An 18,506-nucleotide genomic window follows, 5' to 3' on the forward strand; every position below is an offset into this window, starting at 1 on the left:
GACCCAGAGACCAGCTGAGCAGCATCCCCACCAGCCCCTGCACACGAGCACCGCCGACCGCCGCGAGGACGCTCCAAGACCCCCGTCTCCTGCGACAGGTGACACCGTCCACGCTGCCAGGTGCTCCTGGCTTTGCAGCCTGTCTGCAGCTTCCTTAGCGTATGGGGTTCAGCAGTCGGCACAGTACTTCGGGTGACCAGCCACCACCACTGCAGAGACCCCCGAATAACTGTCTCGGGTGTCCTAGACAYGGCACTGCTTTTACTACGACCACCCAATCACATTACTAGCTTCTCACTTTTTGCAGTAACTTTGTTGATTTGCATTCAGCCCCTGATCCACTGCGACTCCCCAGACATTTTTCAGCAATAGGCTTGTTGAGTCAGTCGTTCTCTAGTTCTTACTGATGCATTTTATTTTGTAGCTGTCCCCTGAAGCTGTCTGTATTCACTTCRTCTCACTGATTTATAAGATCATTTGACTTGGGAGCTTGCCCTCTGAAGAATTTCCAGTACCTCCCTGCATAATGTCGAGCACAAAATTTATGTAYCCGTGTTCTCTATTTCATCACCCAAGCAGTCAAGGAATAGACGGAGTAACACTGAGCTCGGAACAGACCCCCGTGGGATCCTACCTGGCACGTCCTCACTGTTTGGTAGGAAAATATTGATATTTTCTTTCTTTGACTGCAAATTTCCAACTGGCATTGCACCCACATAACAGCAGTTTCAGCTAGTCCACACTTAACTAGTTTATTTATGAAAATATCATATGGGATAGTGTGAAAAGCTTTATGAGTCAGTACGTTTCCAGTCACTGCTTCCCCCTCCTTCATGAGGCCACCTACCCATTCAGAACCATCCAATTTTCATCTTGACACAATTTGTTCTTGACATGGATATGTCAACTATTTTTATTCCCTAACTCTTTATTGTGCTTATAGAATGACTGCTTAATAATGTATTCAGCAAGCTTAAGATATTCCTCCTACTTTCAGACACTAAGTTCAGCAAAAATACTTCTTCATGTATTCTGAGAGCAAAGCAGCAGCAATATCTTCTCCTGATACCACAACGCCAGCCCCTCTCCTTTCTCCTTTTTTTTGTCATTCARATATATTTTGATCAGTTCCTTGGCTGTATGGACAACAGGTCCACAGCCACCGGTGCCGGCACAACTGCGAGGATGGCCTGCCGCRGCAGGACTGCACGGCCAAGGTGCAGGAGCTCGCACGGGTTGCTCTGCCACCGACGCATCCACAGCTTCGCTTGTGCCTCTCTGGGAACTCCTTAAAAACTTGAAGTTTGGGAAGGTTCCTTGATGGAAAAAACTGCTTTAAAATGTAACTTTTTATTTATCTTATGCTTTGATTGTAGATGACATCTACATCCTCCAGGAAAATTTTTAGACATCTCCCTGTAAAGTGACAGAATTATGCCTGTCCCTTAACTCGGGCTTAGTTCTAATAGCAGGAAACACAATACTGAGGTTTTGTTTTGTTCTGCTTTTTTTTTAATGAATACATGTCTGATAGCAGAAACTTGATTATACTACAAMCACAGAATCTTCTAGTTTTCAGAAGATGCTGGCAAGGACAAAAYAACACCTCTTCCTCTAAAATTAGCAACACGCTGTAACTGAACTCTTCAAAGTAGCATTAAAATGGAATTTTATAGTATGTTTCCCATATTTTTCATGTAACAATAATCAATATACATGAAAAGGCCTACAACATGCCTGCAAAGCAATGGTCAAAAAGATAGCAAGAAATAATGTTAAGCGTGCTCTYACTGAGGGAACAAGGGAAGCAATACTACGGGGCAAGAGAAGAACGAGGTCAGAGGAAGCTGCGCAGAGCAGCTCACCTCTGCCGGACGCTCCTTCTTGTCCTGTTTTTCACTTGCGATGTTTGAAACTTTTGGCCTGGGTGCTTAGTCATGCCTGCAAGATACCTGGAGCTGGAACAAATAACTGCAACTCRGTAAGAACGGGGTTTAAAAGGTCCCTTGGCTTCTACCCAGTACAGGTAGAGAAGAGACAAACATTGATTGACTGGAGAAAGTAGCCAAAGAACAACCTCTACTTTCAGGTTATGTGAAAAATGTGCAACTCTTCCTACGACTGATTATTCCTCTAAGCCATGTAGGGTTTGACATCTGAGGTGSTGCTTGTCAAATTTTATACAAGTAACAATGGGCTCGGTAGCCTTATAAGCAACTTAATAAATTATTAAGGTATTTAAATGGTGCTTTTCATGTCTTAAATTAATTTCTATTCAAAAAATCTAAAAGGAAAGCCAAGTAAAATAGACAATCTATTTAAAAACGCTGAATTTTAAAGCAAGAAATCCCTCGAAATTTCTAGTATGATGGCTCACAGCTTTGCAAATCTTTACAAAATTGCACAGATTTGCTCTGACTACTGAATAAGGAAAGGTTTCTCTATTTGAAAGAACTGCCAGGACATAATCTTGAGAGATCTCTTGTTTTCTGTCCCATTACTTCCCCTCATGATTTATTTAAATAGATGTTAAGGTCAAAAAGGATAATTACCACCACTCATCTGACTTGCTGCATAATACGGGCTATGAAATTTAGCACAGTAATTTCTGGATGAAAGCCACACTTCGGACTGACCTACAGCATGCCGTGCAGAGAGAGACATAATCCGTCTTGCAGATTTAAGGTTTTGGGGAAGCCATCACATTCCTTGGTAACTACAAACAACCTTTTAATTTCTCATGCTGACCTCTACCTCCAGCTATCAGATGCAGGAAAGATTATGGGCCAAACATGTAAGATAAAAATCACGGAGGATAATCACACTGGGAAAGGTGACACAAGCCAGCATCGGCAGCATGCAGATCATTAAAGCAGAGAATACAGGGACGAACCACTATCTTGTGACATCTCGATTTAAAGCTGGTACAGGACAGGGAGGAATGACAGACAGACAGCAAGGGCTGGTAAAGTGGCTACAGCTGTACAGCAGCGACAAAAGCTGTATGAATATGTATGCTGCCATTAAGATCCTTAAAGGAAAACCAAAATTTTAAAGGGCTCGGGAAAGTCAGGATTCGGTAAGACTATTCCAAATGAAATATGTCTGTCTAAAGAGTGCTTTGAATGAGGAGAGCAAATGTGTCTGATCCACACATCAGGAAAATTACACCAGACGGGTGGAACTGCAAAAAGGGAAGACTCGAATGAAAATAAAAGTATCAGCACGAACACCGAGATGAAACGGGCCGACAAATCTCAGAGCAGACATCCGTCAGGAAGCTAGAAAAAAAAATTAAAAGCCAAATGGAGTGAAAAAGAATTGAAGAAGAGATGAAGGGTTCGAACGCGGTGAGAAAGGTGACAGAGAGCAAAGCCAAGCAGCCGGTTCGAGCGCAGCGCTCCGGATCTGCTCCGCCTGCGGGTGCTGCCGGCGGCAGCCCTGCAAGCCTTCCCTCTCCTCCCGGCGCGGCGCTTCTATCACCGCTGCTCTACGTCACCAGGAAATCCGTCGTGAGCTGGAGGGAGGAAGAACTGGAATGAACAAGAAATACCCCTTCGATGGCAGCATACACGAAGGACTGGAGGAACTCTACTTGAGAAAGGACGAAGCTACGGAAAAGGTTAAAGCAGCTGATGTGAGAAGCGGTACAAAGGCAGACCAAAGCCTCCACGACAGGAACGGGTTAGAAGATACCATTAAAGCAGCGTCAGGACTAAGCAGCTACCTTGCCCTAAGGCCTGATGTCTCAGTAGCACGAGGCACTGACTGCCAGCCGGAACGAGACTTCGGAGCGCAGCGTCTCAACCCCCTTTGGAGCGCTGCATTAGCCCCACGCCGTCTGCACGCCAACGGCAAGAGGGAGGAAAACCTTTCATAGCTGGAGTCCAAAACCAAGATCTCCTTTATATTTTGCTCACATGCTTACCTCCTGATCTTGAATCTGAAATTATAGTCACTTAAGCGTACTGAATAAACCTCCCTGACCGTCCCTCTTGCTGATGCCTTCTGACCATTTGGGCCTCATCAAACTCCCCTCTCTCTCCCCTATTGCATCTTCCTCGTAACCCGCATCCCACAGATTCACAATTGCTCCCAAAGAATTTTAAACCACAGATTAAAAATAAATACTGACAGGCACCTAGATATTAAAGTAGTAAAAACAAGTATTTAAACACCCAGGATTTTTTGTTTGAAATTGTTAGATATTTAGATATTTTTATCTCATTCCTAGAAAAAACCTGTTTTGGTATTACGCAGGTGTATATATAAGGCATTGTGGGATGCATTATGGAGCATGGTCAAAACATGCCTAACCACCCTGGCTACTTCTGCAAAAGCAAACTAGATAGTGCCAGCTACCACAGGCTGCCCGTGCTCATGCTGTTGAACTCTCTCTCTTCAAAACAGAGTGGCCACGTGCAGCTTGCCTGCTGGGAAGGAGTTCTGGCCCTTGCTAACTTTCAAAACGCACCCAGGGATTGTCTGAGTTGCTGATAATTGGCCACGGTCAAAACCGTGTCAGGAAACGTGACGGCGTTCAAGTGCTCAGGCTCACGCCCTGACACGGTTTTGTGTCCTAGGACAGACGTGGCCCCAGAAGCAGCTCCAGTTCAGCGCTATCCCGCTGCAACACGAACGAGCTTCGTTCAGGGTCGTATCTCTGCACCGCGCATCCCAGCGCACCGGCTTCCGTAACGCCTGGGCAGCTCTGGCCCTTCTTCAGAGCCAAGCCGCCACTGCACTTCCGCGCGGTGTCGTGCACAACCTCCTCGGTGCCTTCGGAAGCCGGGAGGGCGGTGGAGCAGCACCCAAGGGCCGGATGCGGCGGAGGGGTAACGAGCCAGGAAGCCGGGTGGGTCTCAGCCGGACTCCACCTGCTCAGATGCCGCAGCATTGCAGTTCTCCCAGTTTGGGGAACGAGGCCGAATGCTTAAATTTTCTCTGTTTCAGTTCAGACTCTGCAGCGAGGTGGCTGCACGGCTTCCAGAGCTGATAAACCCTCTGCACCACACCTGGCTCTGTTCAGAGCAGATGAAGTAACTCAGAATCCACGGCACGGTTAATCTGTAATGTGGATAGAAATCACATATCATTTAGTGCTGACCACAGATTGTAAACTTTTCGTGGCTGAAACTACAGGCCTAGGGTCTATGGCTAAAATGCATCTAGGATCTCTAAATGTCACAAAGCTCTAAGGAACAAAACATAAGAAAATGAATGTACCACACCTGTGTCACAGAAAATTGGTAGAATTGACAATAACAGTAGTTTCAGTCACTTTCAGGTGGAATTGGTGACTGGACAGCTAGAAGGAAATGTCAGAGAGATAAATGTGGACATGGGAACAAAGGAGGAAAAAGGCACACTTGGAAATTGTCAGAAGATAAATTAAGCTAGCCAGCAAACAAGAGTTATTCTTGGTTAGACAGCTAAAAAACCCAAGGGACATTATTGATGACACAGACACGAAATAAATGAATGCAGAGCTGATGGTGGAGGAAAGTTTCCGGAGGTCTGCTCCAACAGCTGGAAACCACCTCGTCATGCACACATTTGCAAACCCACAGAAGGACAGAAGTCAAGGGGATAATCAGCGGYACTGGAGGCAGCAAAGTTAAATAAGGACAAACAAAAACAAAGGCAGGAAGAGCATGAGGGACTACCAAGAGCAGATAATCAGTGACTAATCAGAGTTAGTGGAAAGAAAATCTCTGAGGACAAAAGAGGTTTTTTGAATATTGTACAGGCAGACGACATCATACCCCTTTCAACTTTAGTGCTGAAGTTGCAAATAATTTTCTTTTTAGACTGTAAAAACACGATTAATCTGACCAAATGTAGATGCTTATAGTCTCCAGGCTCCTTGGCTGTACAAATCAGGAAAATGAATACAATATTTTGTTGTATTATAGGTAGCAAATATAGTGACTGCTTTTATAGGCTAGCTTAAAGGATTTCTATTTTAAATGCCCTTCTCAGTCTAAGGGATAAACTTTTGCCTCCCTGAACACACATTACTATAGGCTTCTTAATATGAGTTAGTTGCCTGCACTCCCATAATGGTCAACGGGAAAGAAGCAGGCGCTGTTAGAGTCTTCTTCTCATCTTAAATCGGGCATCTAAATCAGATCTGTTGTATCACACTCCAGAAGCGTTTATTGGCCCCACGAACTATGCAGGGAGCCTACTGCGACTTGTTCAGGAGGAAATGTCTCCGCTGTAGACAACTAAACACCTGAGATGATTCCCACTCCTACATATTGATAGAGTCTACAATGGCAATGTACTTGCATAAAAGCCTTTTAGGAATCAATAGCGAATGTTCCTCCCTCCTCTCACATACTATATATATTTACAGGAGTAAAATACAATGCATTTAATTTCAAACTTAGATCTGCAATGTAAAAGATGTCGCATAGCCTACAGACTAACCATGGCTGCTGAGAAAACAAATGATGTAAGAGGGTGTTTAAAGAGAATCATAAATGTCATTAACCTAGTTGAGGACTGGTGGTCTTTAGGAACAGAATTACCAAAAAAAGGATAATGCACATTGCTCACAACAGAAAGAAAAAAAATCTATTCCTGACATCATTTTTAAATAAATTAGCTAAAACAAATAATATATTTAACAGGTTTGACCTAGTCTTACAGAAGAGACATAATCATCTCCATTTACTTAGAAAGGCTTCTTGGCTGTAGAAATCAGAGAAATTCTGTGTTTTGTTGTATCATAGGTAGCAAATATAAGGACAGTTTGTATAGGCAGGGTTTCATTAAAATTTTCCCTTTCTGAATGTCTCAGTAAAGGTAAGGAACATTTGTCTCCCACATCTGATACAACTCTATCAAATGCAAACATCCCTATTAAATCAATGGGCTTTCCTTAATCTGAAAACTTACATTTCGAAAGATGTAAAAATATCAAAATTGAAGCGTTAAGTACTGGGACGTAAAAAAATTCCAAAGCTAAGACTGACCATAGCTGTGCTTCAGTTGTCAAAACTTCCTGCCTCCTAGAAAAAGCTTTCCCTGACCTCATTCTGCCTGTGGCATTTTATAGACTACAGAAAGCTCCTTGCCTCTTGCAAAATATAGTTACAGAAATCCTGGTGTCTGAAGCGCCACTGCCACTCTGGATACTTCCTTTTGAATGCAGAGGATGAGGAGATCGGAAACGATAAAGATTCCTCCAAGACTGACTGTGCATTGACAGAATAGCAGCATTTGATGATGGCATTTTTGTGGTGTCTGTTTTTCAGTTTTTAGTTTATAAAAGAAGTGAGCTCAGGCATTAAAAAGCCTGTCTTCAGCTCAGTCTTATTCCCAACAACACAGCTGTCAAACAGAGGTTATCTTCATATTTTTAGCAGAAGGAAATAACAAATTGGAAGTTTCCTCTTCCGCTCTGCCGCAGAACGGCAGTGTTCGCTGCACTTTGGGGGAGCTGAAAGGCTTTGTGCAACCTCCGCAGCACAGCGCTGCTTCCTCTCTTCCGGCATTACTTGTGCAAAGAGACGGATGCAAGGATGTGGCCTAACAACAAATAAAACTCTAAAACATACATATTAGCCTTTCTTCACCAATGAGACCTCAGGCTGAGGATGCAACAGCGACTGCCTGCTCTACCTCCAGGAGCCAAATCGGCATCTCGGCTTCGCGGGTGAGCGCTGTGCGGTGCAAGCTAGAAGAGCCGCTCTGCAGCGAGAGGGGCAGGTTCAGCCTCCCTTCCGCCACTGACAGCAGCCTGGCTGCGGACAGACTGCCTTTGCTCTCCTCGCGTCGGTGCAAGAGCAAGCGCGTCAGCCCGGAGGAGCCTCGGCACGCCCCGAGCTCCTCGCCAGCTCTGGCTGCAGGGGAGTCCGTGCCCCAAGCAGGCGGCTTATCCGCCTCCTAGAGAGACCCCAGCTTCCCATGTGCGCATCTGTGACAAGCGGATTAAAACCGGAATGAGGCGGGATTTCACAAGGAGTTCAGTACAATTCACAGTTGTGGCTAAATCCCTTCTCTTATTAAAAATATTACTCAGAAGTACAGGAAAAAGATTTTTTAAAACTGTATACACTAATCAATACGGACTTCCACTGAGAGACGACGTTAGTTCTATCTAYGGGAAGCCCCATTTTAATTATATGTGAATGTTATTAAAAAATCGCAGAAGTAGTTTTCTTTTTCTAATAAAATCATGCGTGGGTATTCATTTATTACTCCTTCCAGCTTTGCCCTCAAATAAATTGATCCAGATTTGCCCCATCTTTGGGGGAAAGAAAGCAAAGAAAAACAAAAAACCCTCCACTTGGATAAGTCTACCTTTGACAGGCTGGATTACATTAGCTAGAAGGAAGAAAGCTTGATGAAGGTATAAACAATTTTAAAATGCTCTTCAGAAGGGAAACATTTAGATAAGCTACCACCATTTGTTCCTATTATAATATCACTATTACAGAAGTCAGATATATTTCTAATAAATACAATAGTGCTTTGCTGATGCTCTTTCAGTTTTTCAGCATTGAGCATATTCTAGGAAAGGTTGAGGCTTATCCTTCCTGTTTTCGGCATGACTTTTGTGTCCATGACCAGGTAAACACATAACTTCTAACATTTACAACCGTAATTTACTCAAGGCATATAAAATACAGTCAATTTTAGGAATTAATTCTGCCTTCAAAAAAGAAGCCAAGCCACGGAAATGGCTTGATGAACAGTTTGATCAGCTTCAGCACATACAAATACAGATGAGAACCACATTCAGTTCTCACAAAGAGATCTCGGTGACCCTGCAGTCTTTATTTCATGCTGCCAAGACTTGACAGTGCCTCCAGCTAGGAGACATGAGGCCCATCATTTTAGTGAGTGCTGGATTAACCTAGAGCAATGGTAACTGTAATAAATCTTGGGGAAAACATTCTAATCAGACATATGTGAACTGACAAAACAGAAACATAAGAAAATTTCAAAGGGAAAAAAAGTCCACTCTCCTGCCTTAACTCACTCTGTTGCTAACTACTGACACCTGTTCATTCTCCCAGCTTAAAGGAAAGCGGGATACAAAGACAACACAGACAAGTGCTTCTATAACCCTGACAAACTAGATGATCTATGAATCAGTAATGCTTTAATATATTCAGTGGTTCAATCAATGTATTAAAAAAGTCTCAAAATATTTGGAAATATTTTACCGTATATGGATGGGCATATAGCTCATTTAAGCAGCAGCAAATACTGACGCATTTGGAAGTTGAGGCAAAAGTCAAGTATTTTAGCTTTCATGCTTACTACTAAATCCACAGATTCTGTAACCATCTAGTTTGACTGGCTAGATACAGAGGTTATATAGTTAGTGGATCTGCAAATGCCCTTCTATGCAAGGCTAAAAACCCCCCCTGCTACTGGATGTATTTCCATATATAAATATTTCTAATCCAGTAATCACATCACATCTCTATCTTCCTTAATAAACTGAAGAGATAATGCTTCTTTAGCATCACATTTCCAGCTTTTAGATATTTCTATAGCCCTCTTTTAAATAATTTTGCAGTATTTCCATACCCTTTCTGAAATATGTGTACTTGACTTGAGCCAAAGTTTTAGCCGTATCAAGTAAAACCTGTTAAGCAGCATTTCTTTAGTATGTGTGGACACAGGGCCTGATTAAGATAATCTGCGCTACTTCAGATGTACTTTTCAGTGCAACTCATTCAGTAATGCCAGCAGGCAAGCCTTGCAGAGATGGAAGCAGTTTGGATCATACAAATGCTATAATCTGAAATGGCCTTAACTGATCATTTCTTGTAGATCCTCAGCTGGACAAACAGAGGAGTTCTGATGAAGACCTGCATTTCCCCTTATGATGTGATCAAAACCAAACAAACCTTGATTAGACTCGGACAGGTGTATGTAGCCACCGCGACTACAGATTTTGCAAAGAACAAAGGTACTAAGCAGAGTCTGAATGACAATACCTTTTAACAGATGTGATTGGGTCCCACTGCGAGCCTCAGGTACATCCCCATGGGCTTGTTGAGTGGTTATGTAGAAGTGTGCGTTCTGCAAGCTGAGAGCCTGAAGAGCTGGAATGATGGAGGCAAACATTACTACCTGAACCTGAGGCAGCGTGCGCATTCCCCCCAGGTCCAGGAAAAGATAAATACCCCATTCCTTCTTCRGAACAAGCAAGTATCAAGATAAGAAGCCTCTTCCCATGAACTCTTGCAGAATCTCCTAGATGAAGTAACCTTTATAACAGATTTCTGAAAGTGGGATCCTTGAAGAGGGATGAGCCAGGACTTTGGTAAGAGGCAGGCATTAAAACGGGTCTGGTGATCACAGATGATGACATGTACCATGTATTGGCTGGTGTGAGTTCTCATGGTGCCTGACAGAAGCTGATGTTTGAAACCGAGATTATTTCTGACTTTCTAAAGATTGGTTCTGGACTGTTCCAGTGGCGTTCCACACTCCTGCAAGCGTCTTGCCTCTCAGAAAAGGCAAGCTGTGGACAAAGGACAAAAATAACAATCGTTTCGTGGAATCATGAGGTAGTTTCTTTGATGTTTATTCCAGCTTCTTGTCTTAGCCTTTGCTGGGGACTGTATCTGTGCCATAGAGGTCTTCATCTCAAATTACCTCAGTGTAGCCGTTCGGTCACAGAGGGAAAGGCACATTTATCCGAGTGCTGAGAAGTTCCACACTTCTACATGGGGAGTCAGCTATAGTTACTTGCACCTTTTTCAAAACAACGCTTGCAATAAACTGGTATGTTATATGGTAGTGATGTGGCCAGGGATCTGTCACAACGGCTGTAGTCACCTACAGTGTAACATCCAGTTTTCTTGATGGTTTCACTCAGTTCCCTTCTACAGATGTATGAGGCTTGAGTTAGCAAATGGTACTGACTCTCACCAGGAATTTTTTAAATAAGTCTTGGTAGTTCACAATTTCAGGGTGCATAGAGGCAGATGAACAAGCCATATGTCCAAACAGGTCTGACTTCTTAAAGTCTTTATTTCTGAAGTATCTTTGGTCAACTTGATCTTGTCTTTGACAATAGACAGCAATAGAGACCTTGCTTCTTTATGAATAAAAAAGGTTCTAACCCAAAGAGCCCTGATATTGATCCTGGCATGTACTTCTAAGTCAAAAAATTAATCTTGGTAGTAGTGAATTACAAAAACTGTTGAACAGCTATTTATGTTTTCCTTTATCACAGTAATTTTTATATGCAGTATTTCTAGGATTCTTCAGACCAAATCCATATTGATCCACATCCATGCCCAGAGATCCATATCCATGCCATCAGAGAAGACAAAAGATTCCTTTAGTTGTGTGCCTTTGGAACTGTCTCTGCTCAAGAGAGGTATGAGCATCCTTGCTCTTTACACAAACAGAAGAATATGGGACTGGAGCACCCAAGTGGGCTCAGATTTGACTGTTGCATGCAATTCTGGTCATCTCATATCAAAAAGAAATGCTGAAAGACAAGAAGTGCGATCTGAGTTACAGATTACCTTCTGTGCAGGGAAAGATTAAGTAGACCAAGACTCTCAAGCTAGAAACAGGTGGGATAAACATATACGATCTTCAGTAGCACAAAGAAGGTGAACAGGTGAATTTTAAAACAAAAAAGGAAGGGTTTTCTTACACATCTCATAACTGAACTGTAGAACCCACTACTGTTGAATGTTGTGGATGCCGGAATTATGAATCAGTGGTTTCTATATATACTGCAGCTCAGGAAGTGAACTAATGATTGCTGCAACATGGGAAGTAAACCAAGAGCAAAACCACTCTATGAATGACTTACTGCTTATAATCTTATCTAGACATCTTGCTACTTGTCATCATGTGGGACAGGGTACAGTAGGCTAGATGAACCTTGATCAGTGTAAGCATGAAATTCTTGTATCTTCAAAACCCCTGTGCTAATGTAGAAGTCTTGTCATAAAAATTATTCTTTATAAGCTAATTAAGCTGAAACACAGCTGTTGATCTAGATGCTATTCCTTAGTGCAACAGTGTACTGTAAGGTCTATATGACCAAGAAAACAAGTTGAAAGGCCAGGCTGTAGTAGCCAGCCCTTTTCTAGTCTTGGATTAGTGCTTGATATGGTATTTTCCTAGCTCTTCATACTGAATTCCCCTTCTCAGATTAAGGGAATAGGTAGGCTGGGCCCTGTCCACAGAAGAACAGAAGCATAGCTGCAGATGATGATGTGAAAGACATATCCCGAATGAGTTTCTGGATGCTGAAAGGAAAAAAAGCGTTTCCTTAATTAAAGTGTACCTTAGGATCAGTATCGGTACTTGGCAATAAAGCTGATATAGGTTTCATCTTCTCATTTGCTCTTTTAGTAATAAAGTATTTGTTCACATGTGTTTGAACTGAAGTAGCAACTGGAGAACTTATCTGTGGAGGATTGCTTCACTTCCTCCGTCTGAGATGACCCTGCAGAATATTCAGTACTAGACTCACACTTCACGTGACTCTGTCTCCTGGTATTTCGCAAAGCAAGAAACATGGAAATACTTGCCTTGGACAATCTTGACTCAAGGTTGACTCTGTCCTCTTCTTCCAGATCAGACCTGACTTTCATACAAAATGCACTAAACATTTAAGAAGGAAAGAAATCTCTAAATGGAAGAAAGCAGCAGAATGAATAGTTCCTGGGACTACATTATTCCATGAGACAAAAAGGCAGCTGCTATGCCCACTGACCAGCACAGAAACTAATCACATGCTGGGAAGAGGTGAAACATTGATGAGTTAGAACATGACGAGATGGCAGTGGTATCAGGAAGCTCTCCCTACCAGACAGGTGAGATAGTCTTGATGACTGTGGAATTAGATGTTTTTAAAATGCAAACTGTCCAGGTTGGATTATTTTAATCCATGGGAAAATTTAGTTAAATAAAGGAGCTGAAAGTAAGAAACAATTGGCTGGTTGGTCACTACCCAAGTTAATTGTTGCTGTCCATGAGTCAGAACTGAAAGATGCTTGTACCATTTCACTCTCTAAGACCTTTTACACAAGAGGACGAAGAGGTGCAGGAGAACCTTGTGGACACTGCTACTCAGGAAATATTTCAAGTTTGTGTGCATGGAGGATACACATGCCTAAAGGCGGATCTTCTCTGCTACACATCTGAAGAAGACAAGTGTGTTTGCACTACAGTGAACAGACTCTGACCCCTAATAAAGGCTAAAAGCTGGACTCAATGCCAGAGCAAATCCAGTAAATGAGAAAATGTCATGGGTCATGCTGCTGTAAGGACTACCTACATGAATTCTCTGTAAAGCGCAGTCTTTGGGAAATGTCCACTCTCTCAGCCTCTTCGCTCCTAATTCAGCAAAAGACATATTTGAAGTAATACAGTGGACTGCATAATGTGTAGAGTTTATAGACACTACTTTGAATAATTTATAGACGGATTTTCAAACAGTTTTAACATAGCCAGTTCAAAAATAAGTAAATAACTGACTTGTTTTGTCTTGGAAAGTAGAAGGAAAGTATTTGGATCTTTGCATAGTTTTGTTTGAAGGACTGCTGCTGAAAATGAGGGATTTTGCTTGTTTCTTTAATAAACCTTGTCAATAAAATATAAGAAAATCTTTTTAAGTTCAGTTTCTCATTCCCTGCAGGGAACTCTAATTAATACACAGCTTTGGACAAGTAAAGTCTCCAGTGAACCACCTTCTTATTTTCCCTAGCATATCATAACAAGAAATAAAAATGCAAATACATGATCCAACTAGTTTTTGGTATGTTGACGTACGTACATCTACACCATAATTTACATATATAGAAGGAAGTAAGTGGAAGTCCAAATTCAACTCAAATTTAAAATGTATCTAATAGACATGGGCAACTCAAAAGAACTTAGGTAGCTAAACTCCGCTCAATGTGGAGAACAGGCATCAATAAAGGCAATGAAGCGCACTCATTATCTGAAATGTCTAAAGTAGAAACAGAATTACTATTAAAGGCTTTGTAAGCAGAGGTGCCTATGATACAACAAGACCAGCCTTTCTCACAACAGCTTTGGAAGTAATGCTCTATTAAAAAAGAACAACAAAAATCTCTTTAGTACTATTTAGATATTTCTTCAGTCACACTTATGTAATAAAGCATACTCCAGTAAAAGAAAATCATTCTTCGGCGACAACAAAAAGAAGCGCTGCAAACAATTCCTTCTGAGTGCTGCATATGTACTTTGAAGTGGCAGTGGAATTTGAAATATATTAGAAGAGCCCTAGTGATACAAAATCCGTACTCTGTTATTTTTAACTCTTACAGAAACAAGCAATAAATATTGCAAGGTATACATACCTTTTTGTTGGTGTAGGTGCTCCAGAGGACATGTGGGTCACCATGGTGTCGTTCATGTTAGTCAGAGGTCGAGGAGGACTAAAATAGAAATGTTTATTCCAGTTAGTGATTTAAAAAAAAAAACAAAAAGGAAACAAAACTGCTAATAGGGAAAATTACTGTTCTCTGTAACAACATTAGGTCAAAAAGCAAGAGCAGAAAATGCTTTGCACAACAGTTTTTAAAGAGCTTGGTCTACTGTATTAAAATTACTCTTCAGAATTCAAGTGCTACATTGAGAGCTACGCGAAGATAAAACCAACATTTATGATTATATAATTGACCTTTAGTATTGTTTAATAATTCAAACAAATGTAGAAACCCTTCAAATTAGGGGAATTATTTTATCTATTGTAAGTAGTAATCATATATACAACGATCACATATGCTGTTTGGTTTTTATTTTTTAATAAGTTAATTTAAAGTTAGTTGGAAGACTCAAATTGACAGAGCCTAGAGTTCTTGAATACCCTCAAAGATAAAACCATGGAATGACATTTCCATCATTTGTGTTTTTAAAACCCTGAAAGTTTTCCAAACGCTGCAGCGACGTGGGCCACCCGTGCTCTGTGAGCACGTGCCTGCAAGGGGGCAGGAGGGACCGAGCAGCCCGTGCCCTGGCCACCGCCCGGCCAGCTCGCCCCGGGAATTCGAGTCACCGAGAGAGCAGGAACACAAGAGGAGCTATTATCACAGAAATATTTGCCTACGTTTCCCTCTAGTGATATCCAAATACAGCTACCATCCTTCAGAACAAGATTTTCAAAAATGCAGAGTTGTATGTGCACAGATAAAAGCTCATTTTCCACATTAGACAAAATATGATTTGTACAAGACCGCAATGGAGAAAACTGTCACATGCTTTTCTGCATATCTGTTTGGAAAATTCGGCCCTAAAACCTTTACTCCTTTGTATTTGCCATCATCTTGTCATTCACTTACAGTTAGGCTTACTGTAGATACTAACTCTTGCAAAGTTCAATTTTATACAATACAGTAGTGAAGAATACATTTGACCTAATAGAGGTTATGCAGTTTTTGGCTTCATTGACATTCCTGGTGTCAGCTGCAAAGAGCCAGCTTCTGTTTTGGACATACGAATATTAGGAACTGGCTTAAGACTAATGAGCTTATTTCAGTCAATAGCTTCCAGCACCCATTAATCTGGAAAATCAAACACAACTAAAAAAAAATTACCTAGATATCAAACATATAAAACCACAAAGAACATTCTGTGTACGACTTGCAGGACTTTTTTTTTTTCATTTAGGATTTGAGTGCAAATGTTTTGGAGAGCTCAATCCTCACTCAGAACAGGCTTGTCCAGAAATAATTATGCTGTCCAATTCAATATTCCTGTTGTTCTAAATATAATGTTATACCAAGAAATGATTTGGTCATATGATATTTACTGAATGTGCTATTTTGGAAAGGGAACTTATTACAGTACAAAAAAGCAGAAATGCAATTATAATGCACTGGAAATCTTATTAACCTGACAGAGGCGATACATCGTAGAACATTCGGAAAGTTAATTTTGTTAGTATATAGTCTATTAAAAACAGTTCAATAACAGTGCTTTCTCTCTGCCCCTTTATCTCCTGTTTACTTCTTCTTGACTATCAAGAACACTCTGTCCGCATCTACAGTGCGAAGCTTTCCTTCTTTCCCAAATATTTTCTTATCAACTTTGCATTCTCCTGCACACTATAAAACACTATGTGTGGCTGCAAGAAAAATACATAAAACAACAAGGTTTTTCAACCAAAACTCTATTTTTCAGCAACAAATATTGCTTCACGATTTCTTTGTGTATTAGAAATGAAGCAGGCTGTTTTCCACTTTGAACCGGAGAAACAGTTTCCTTAAACACTGCACTTTTAGACACAGTAAATACCGCTTCAGTATTAATAATAACTGTGGAGTAAGTGAAATTAATYCTATAGTATTACATTTCAGTGGAGGGTACAAAGCAAGCTCACAGCAAATTGTTTCTGAGACACCAAAGATCAGATTCCAGAGTGCTGCCAGCCTTTAATGAACGTATAGTGCGTATATGAAACAGAGTCACAGCATCAAGAAGAGTTGAGGTTGGGTTGGAAGAAACCTCTGGAAATCATYTAGTCCAACCACCCTGCTCAGAGCAAGGTCAACTAGAAAAGGTCAACCTCTCTGGGCAACCTGCTCCAGGGCTCAGTCACCTTCACAGGAAAGAAGTTTTTCCTCATGTTCAGATGGAATTGTCTGTGTTTCAGTTTGTGCCCGTTGCCTCGCGTCCTGTTGCTGGGCACCACTGAGAAGAGCCTGGTCCCATCCTCTCGACACCCTCCCTTCAGATACTTGTACACGTTAGAGATAAGATCTCCTCTCAGCCTTCTCTTCTCCAGGCTAAACAGTCCCAGCTCTCTCAACCTTTCCTCATAAGAGAGATGCTCCAGTCCCCTAATCATCTTTGTGGCCCTTCGCTGGACTTGCTCCAGTAGTGCCACATCCCTCTTGTACTGGGGAGCCCGGAACTGGACGCAGTACTCCAGATGTGGCCTCACCAGGGCTGAGTAGAGGGGCAGGATCACCTCCCTCGACCTGCTGGCAATGTTCTTCCTTGGCCTTCTTTGCCACAAGGGTACATTAGTGGTGGCTCATGGTCAATTTGTTGTCCACCAGCACCCCCAGAACCTTCTTGGCAAAGTTGCTTTCCAGCCGGTCACCCCCAGTCCGTACCGGTGCATGGGGTTATTCCTCCCCAGGTGCAGGACTCTGCACTTGCCTTTGCTGAACTTCATGAGGATCCTCTCTGCCCATGTCTGCAGCCTGTCGAGGTCCCTCTGAATGGCAGCACAACCTTCTGGTGTATCAGCCACTCTTCCCAGTCTGGGATCATCAGCAAACTTGCTGAGGGTGCTCTTGGTGCCATCATCCAGGTCATTAATGAAGATGTTAACRGTCCTGGCCCCAGCATCGACCCCTGGGAGACACTGCTAGYGACTGGCCTCCATCTGGACTTTGCGCTGCTGATCAGAACCCTCTGAGCCCGGCAGTTCAGCCACTTCTCCACTGACCTCACTGTCTGCATCCTGAACCCTACCATCTTGTGGTCTCTACAGCCAAGGCTGCCCCTGATTTCCACATCTCTGACCAGTCCTTCCTTGTGKGTAAGGACGATGTCCAGCAGACCACTTCTCCTTGTCAGCTCCTCAGTCACCTGAGTTAGGAAGTTGTCATCAATGCACTCCAGAAACCTCCTTGATTGCTTGTGCGCTGCTTTATTGCCCCTCCAGCGGATATCAGGGCAGTCGATGTCCCCCATGAGGACCAGGGCCTGCAAACATGCGGCTGCTTCCAGTTTTCTGAAGAAGGCCTCATCTACCTCCTCATCAGGCAGTCTATAGCAGACACCCACTACAACGTCACCATGCTGCTCTGCCTGCCAACCCTGGCCCATAAGCTCTCAGCTGGCCCCTTGCCCGTCCCCAGCAGAGCTCCCTGCACTCCCATTGCTCTCACACATAACAGGTAGCTCCCCCTCCTCGCTGTCCCAGCCCATCCTTCCTAAAGAGCCTGTGTCCATCCACTGCAGCACTGCGGTCGTGAAGAGTGACAGATCAAAGAGTGACAGCACACACATACTCCCTCATAGTCCACAAGATGCATAAAACATAGCATGAATTTTTGCAGAATTAATTTTAGTTAATGTATYTTAAGTAACAAATTTTGCATGAGGACACATTTTCCATTATCCCACAGAAGTTCACCTATGTCAGCCTACTATTTGACTCAAGGATAATTCTTTATTTTATTACAATGTTGCTTTTATATGACTCTTAATAAGAAAATGGATATTATTCACCATGTGCAATATGTTTTTAGTATCATTATGAGACATTTCCACAGGTTCATTCCAGTTCTATAAATACYGGTGTCCTCAGATTTCCAGCTAAATCCCTGCTCACAGTGATAAAGGCAAAGAAAAAAATTAAATATGAACATCTGGTTGAAAGATTTCTGTTTTCAGAATTCTGTCTTCTTTACCACACACAATAAAGCCTTTCCCAGTCCAGACCATTTCTTGAGGCCATTTATACATTCTAGTGAATATATCTGCAGTAAATCGCAACACCGTTAAGATGGCATTATAGT

General features: G+C 42.2%; 1 protein-coding gene across 8 annotated transcripts in view; it reads right to left on the minus strand.

Moving 5' to 3' along the window:
- The window catches only part of DTNB (dystrobrevin beta), a 215,193-nt gene that overhangs the window by 92,842 nt on the left and 103,845 nt on the right, over window positions 1–18,506 (minus strand). For 6 of the 8 annotated variants that reach the window (XR_003255841.1, XM_026080215.1, XM_026080220.1 and 3 more), the window contains exon 11: window positions 14,331–14,408. Coding sequence is in view for 7 of the 8 variants with exons in the window: in XM_026080215.1 (XP_025936000.1) it covers window positions 14,331–14,408 (78 nt within the window). In the remaining variant the exon portion in view is untranslated. Of the gene's footprint in view, window positions 1–4,317; window positions 5,068–11,073; window positions 11,474–14,330; window positions 14,409–18,506 lie in introns of those variants that run through there. The other 2 variants (XM_026080221.1, XM_026080222.1) reach the window with 2 other exon arrangements.

Source organism: Apteryx rowi, unplaced genomic scaffold (assembly GCF_003343035.1).
Source record: "Apteryx rowi isolate R43461 unplaced genomic scaffold, aptRow1 scaffold_511, whole genome shotgun sequence".
Taxonomy (NCBI): Eukaryota; Metazoa; Chordata; class Aves; order Apterygiformes; family Apterygidae; genus Apteryx; species Apteryx rowi.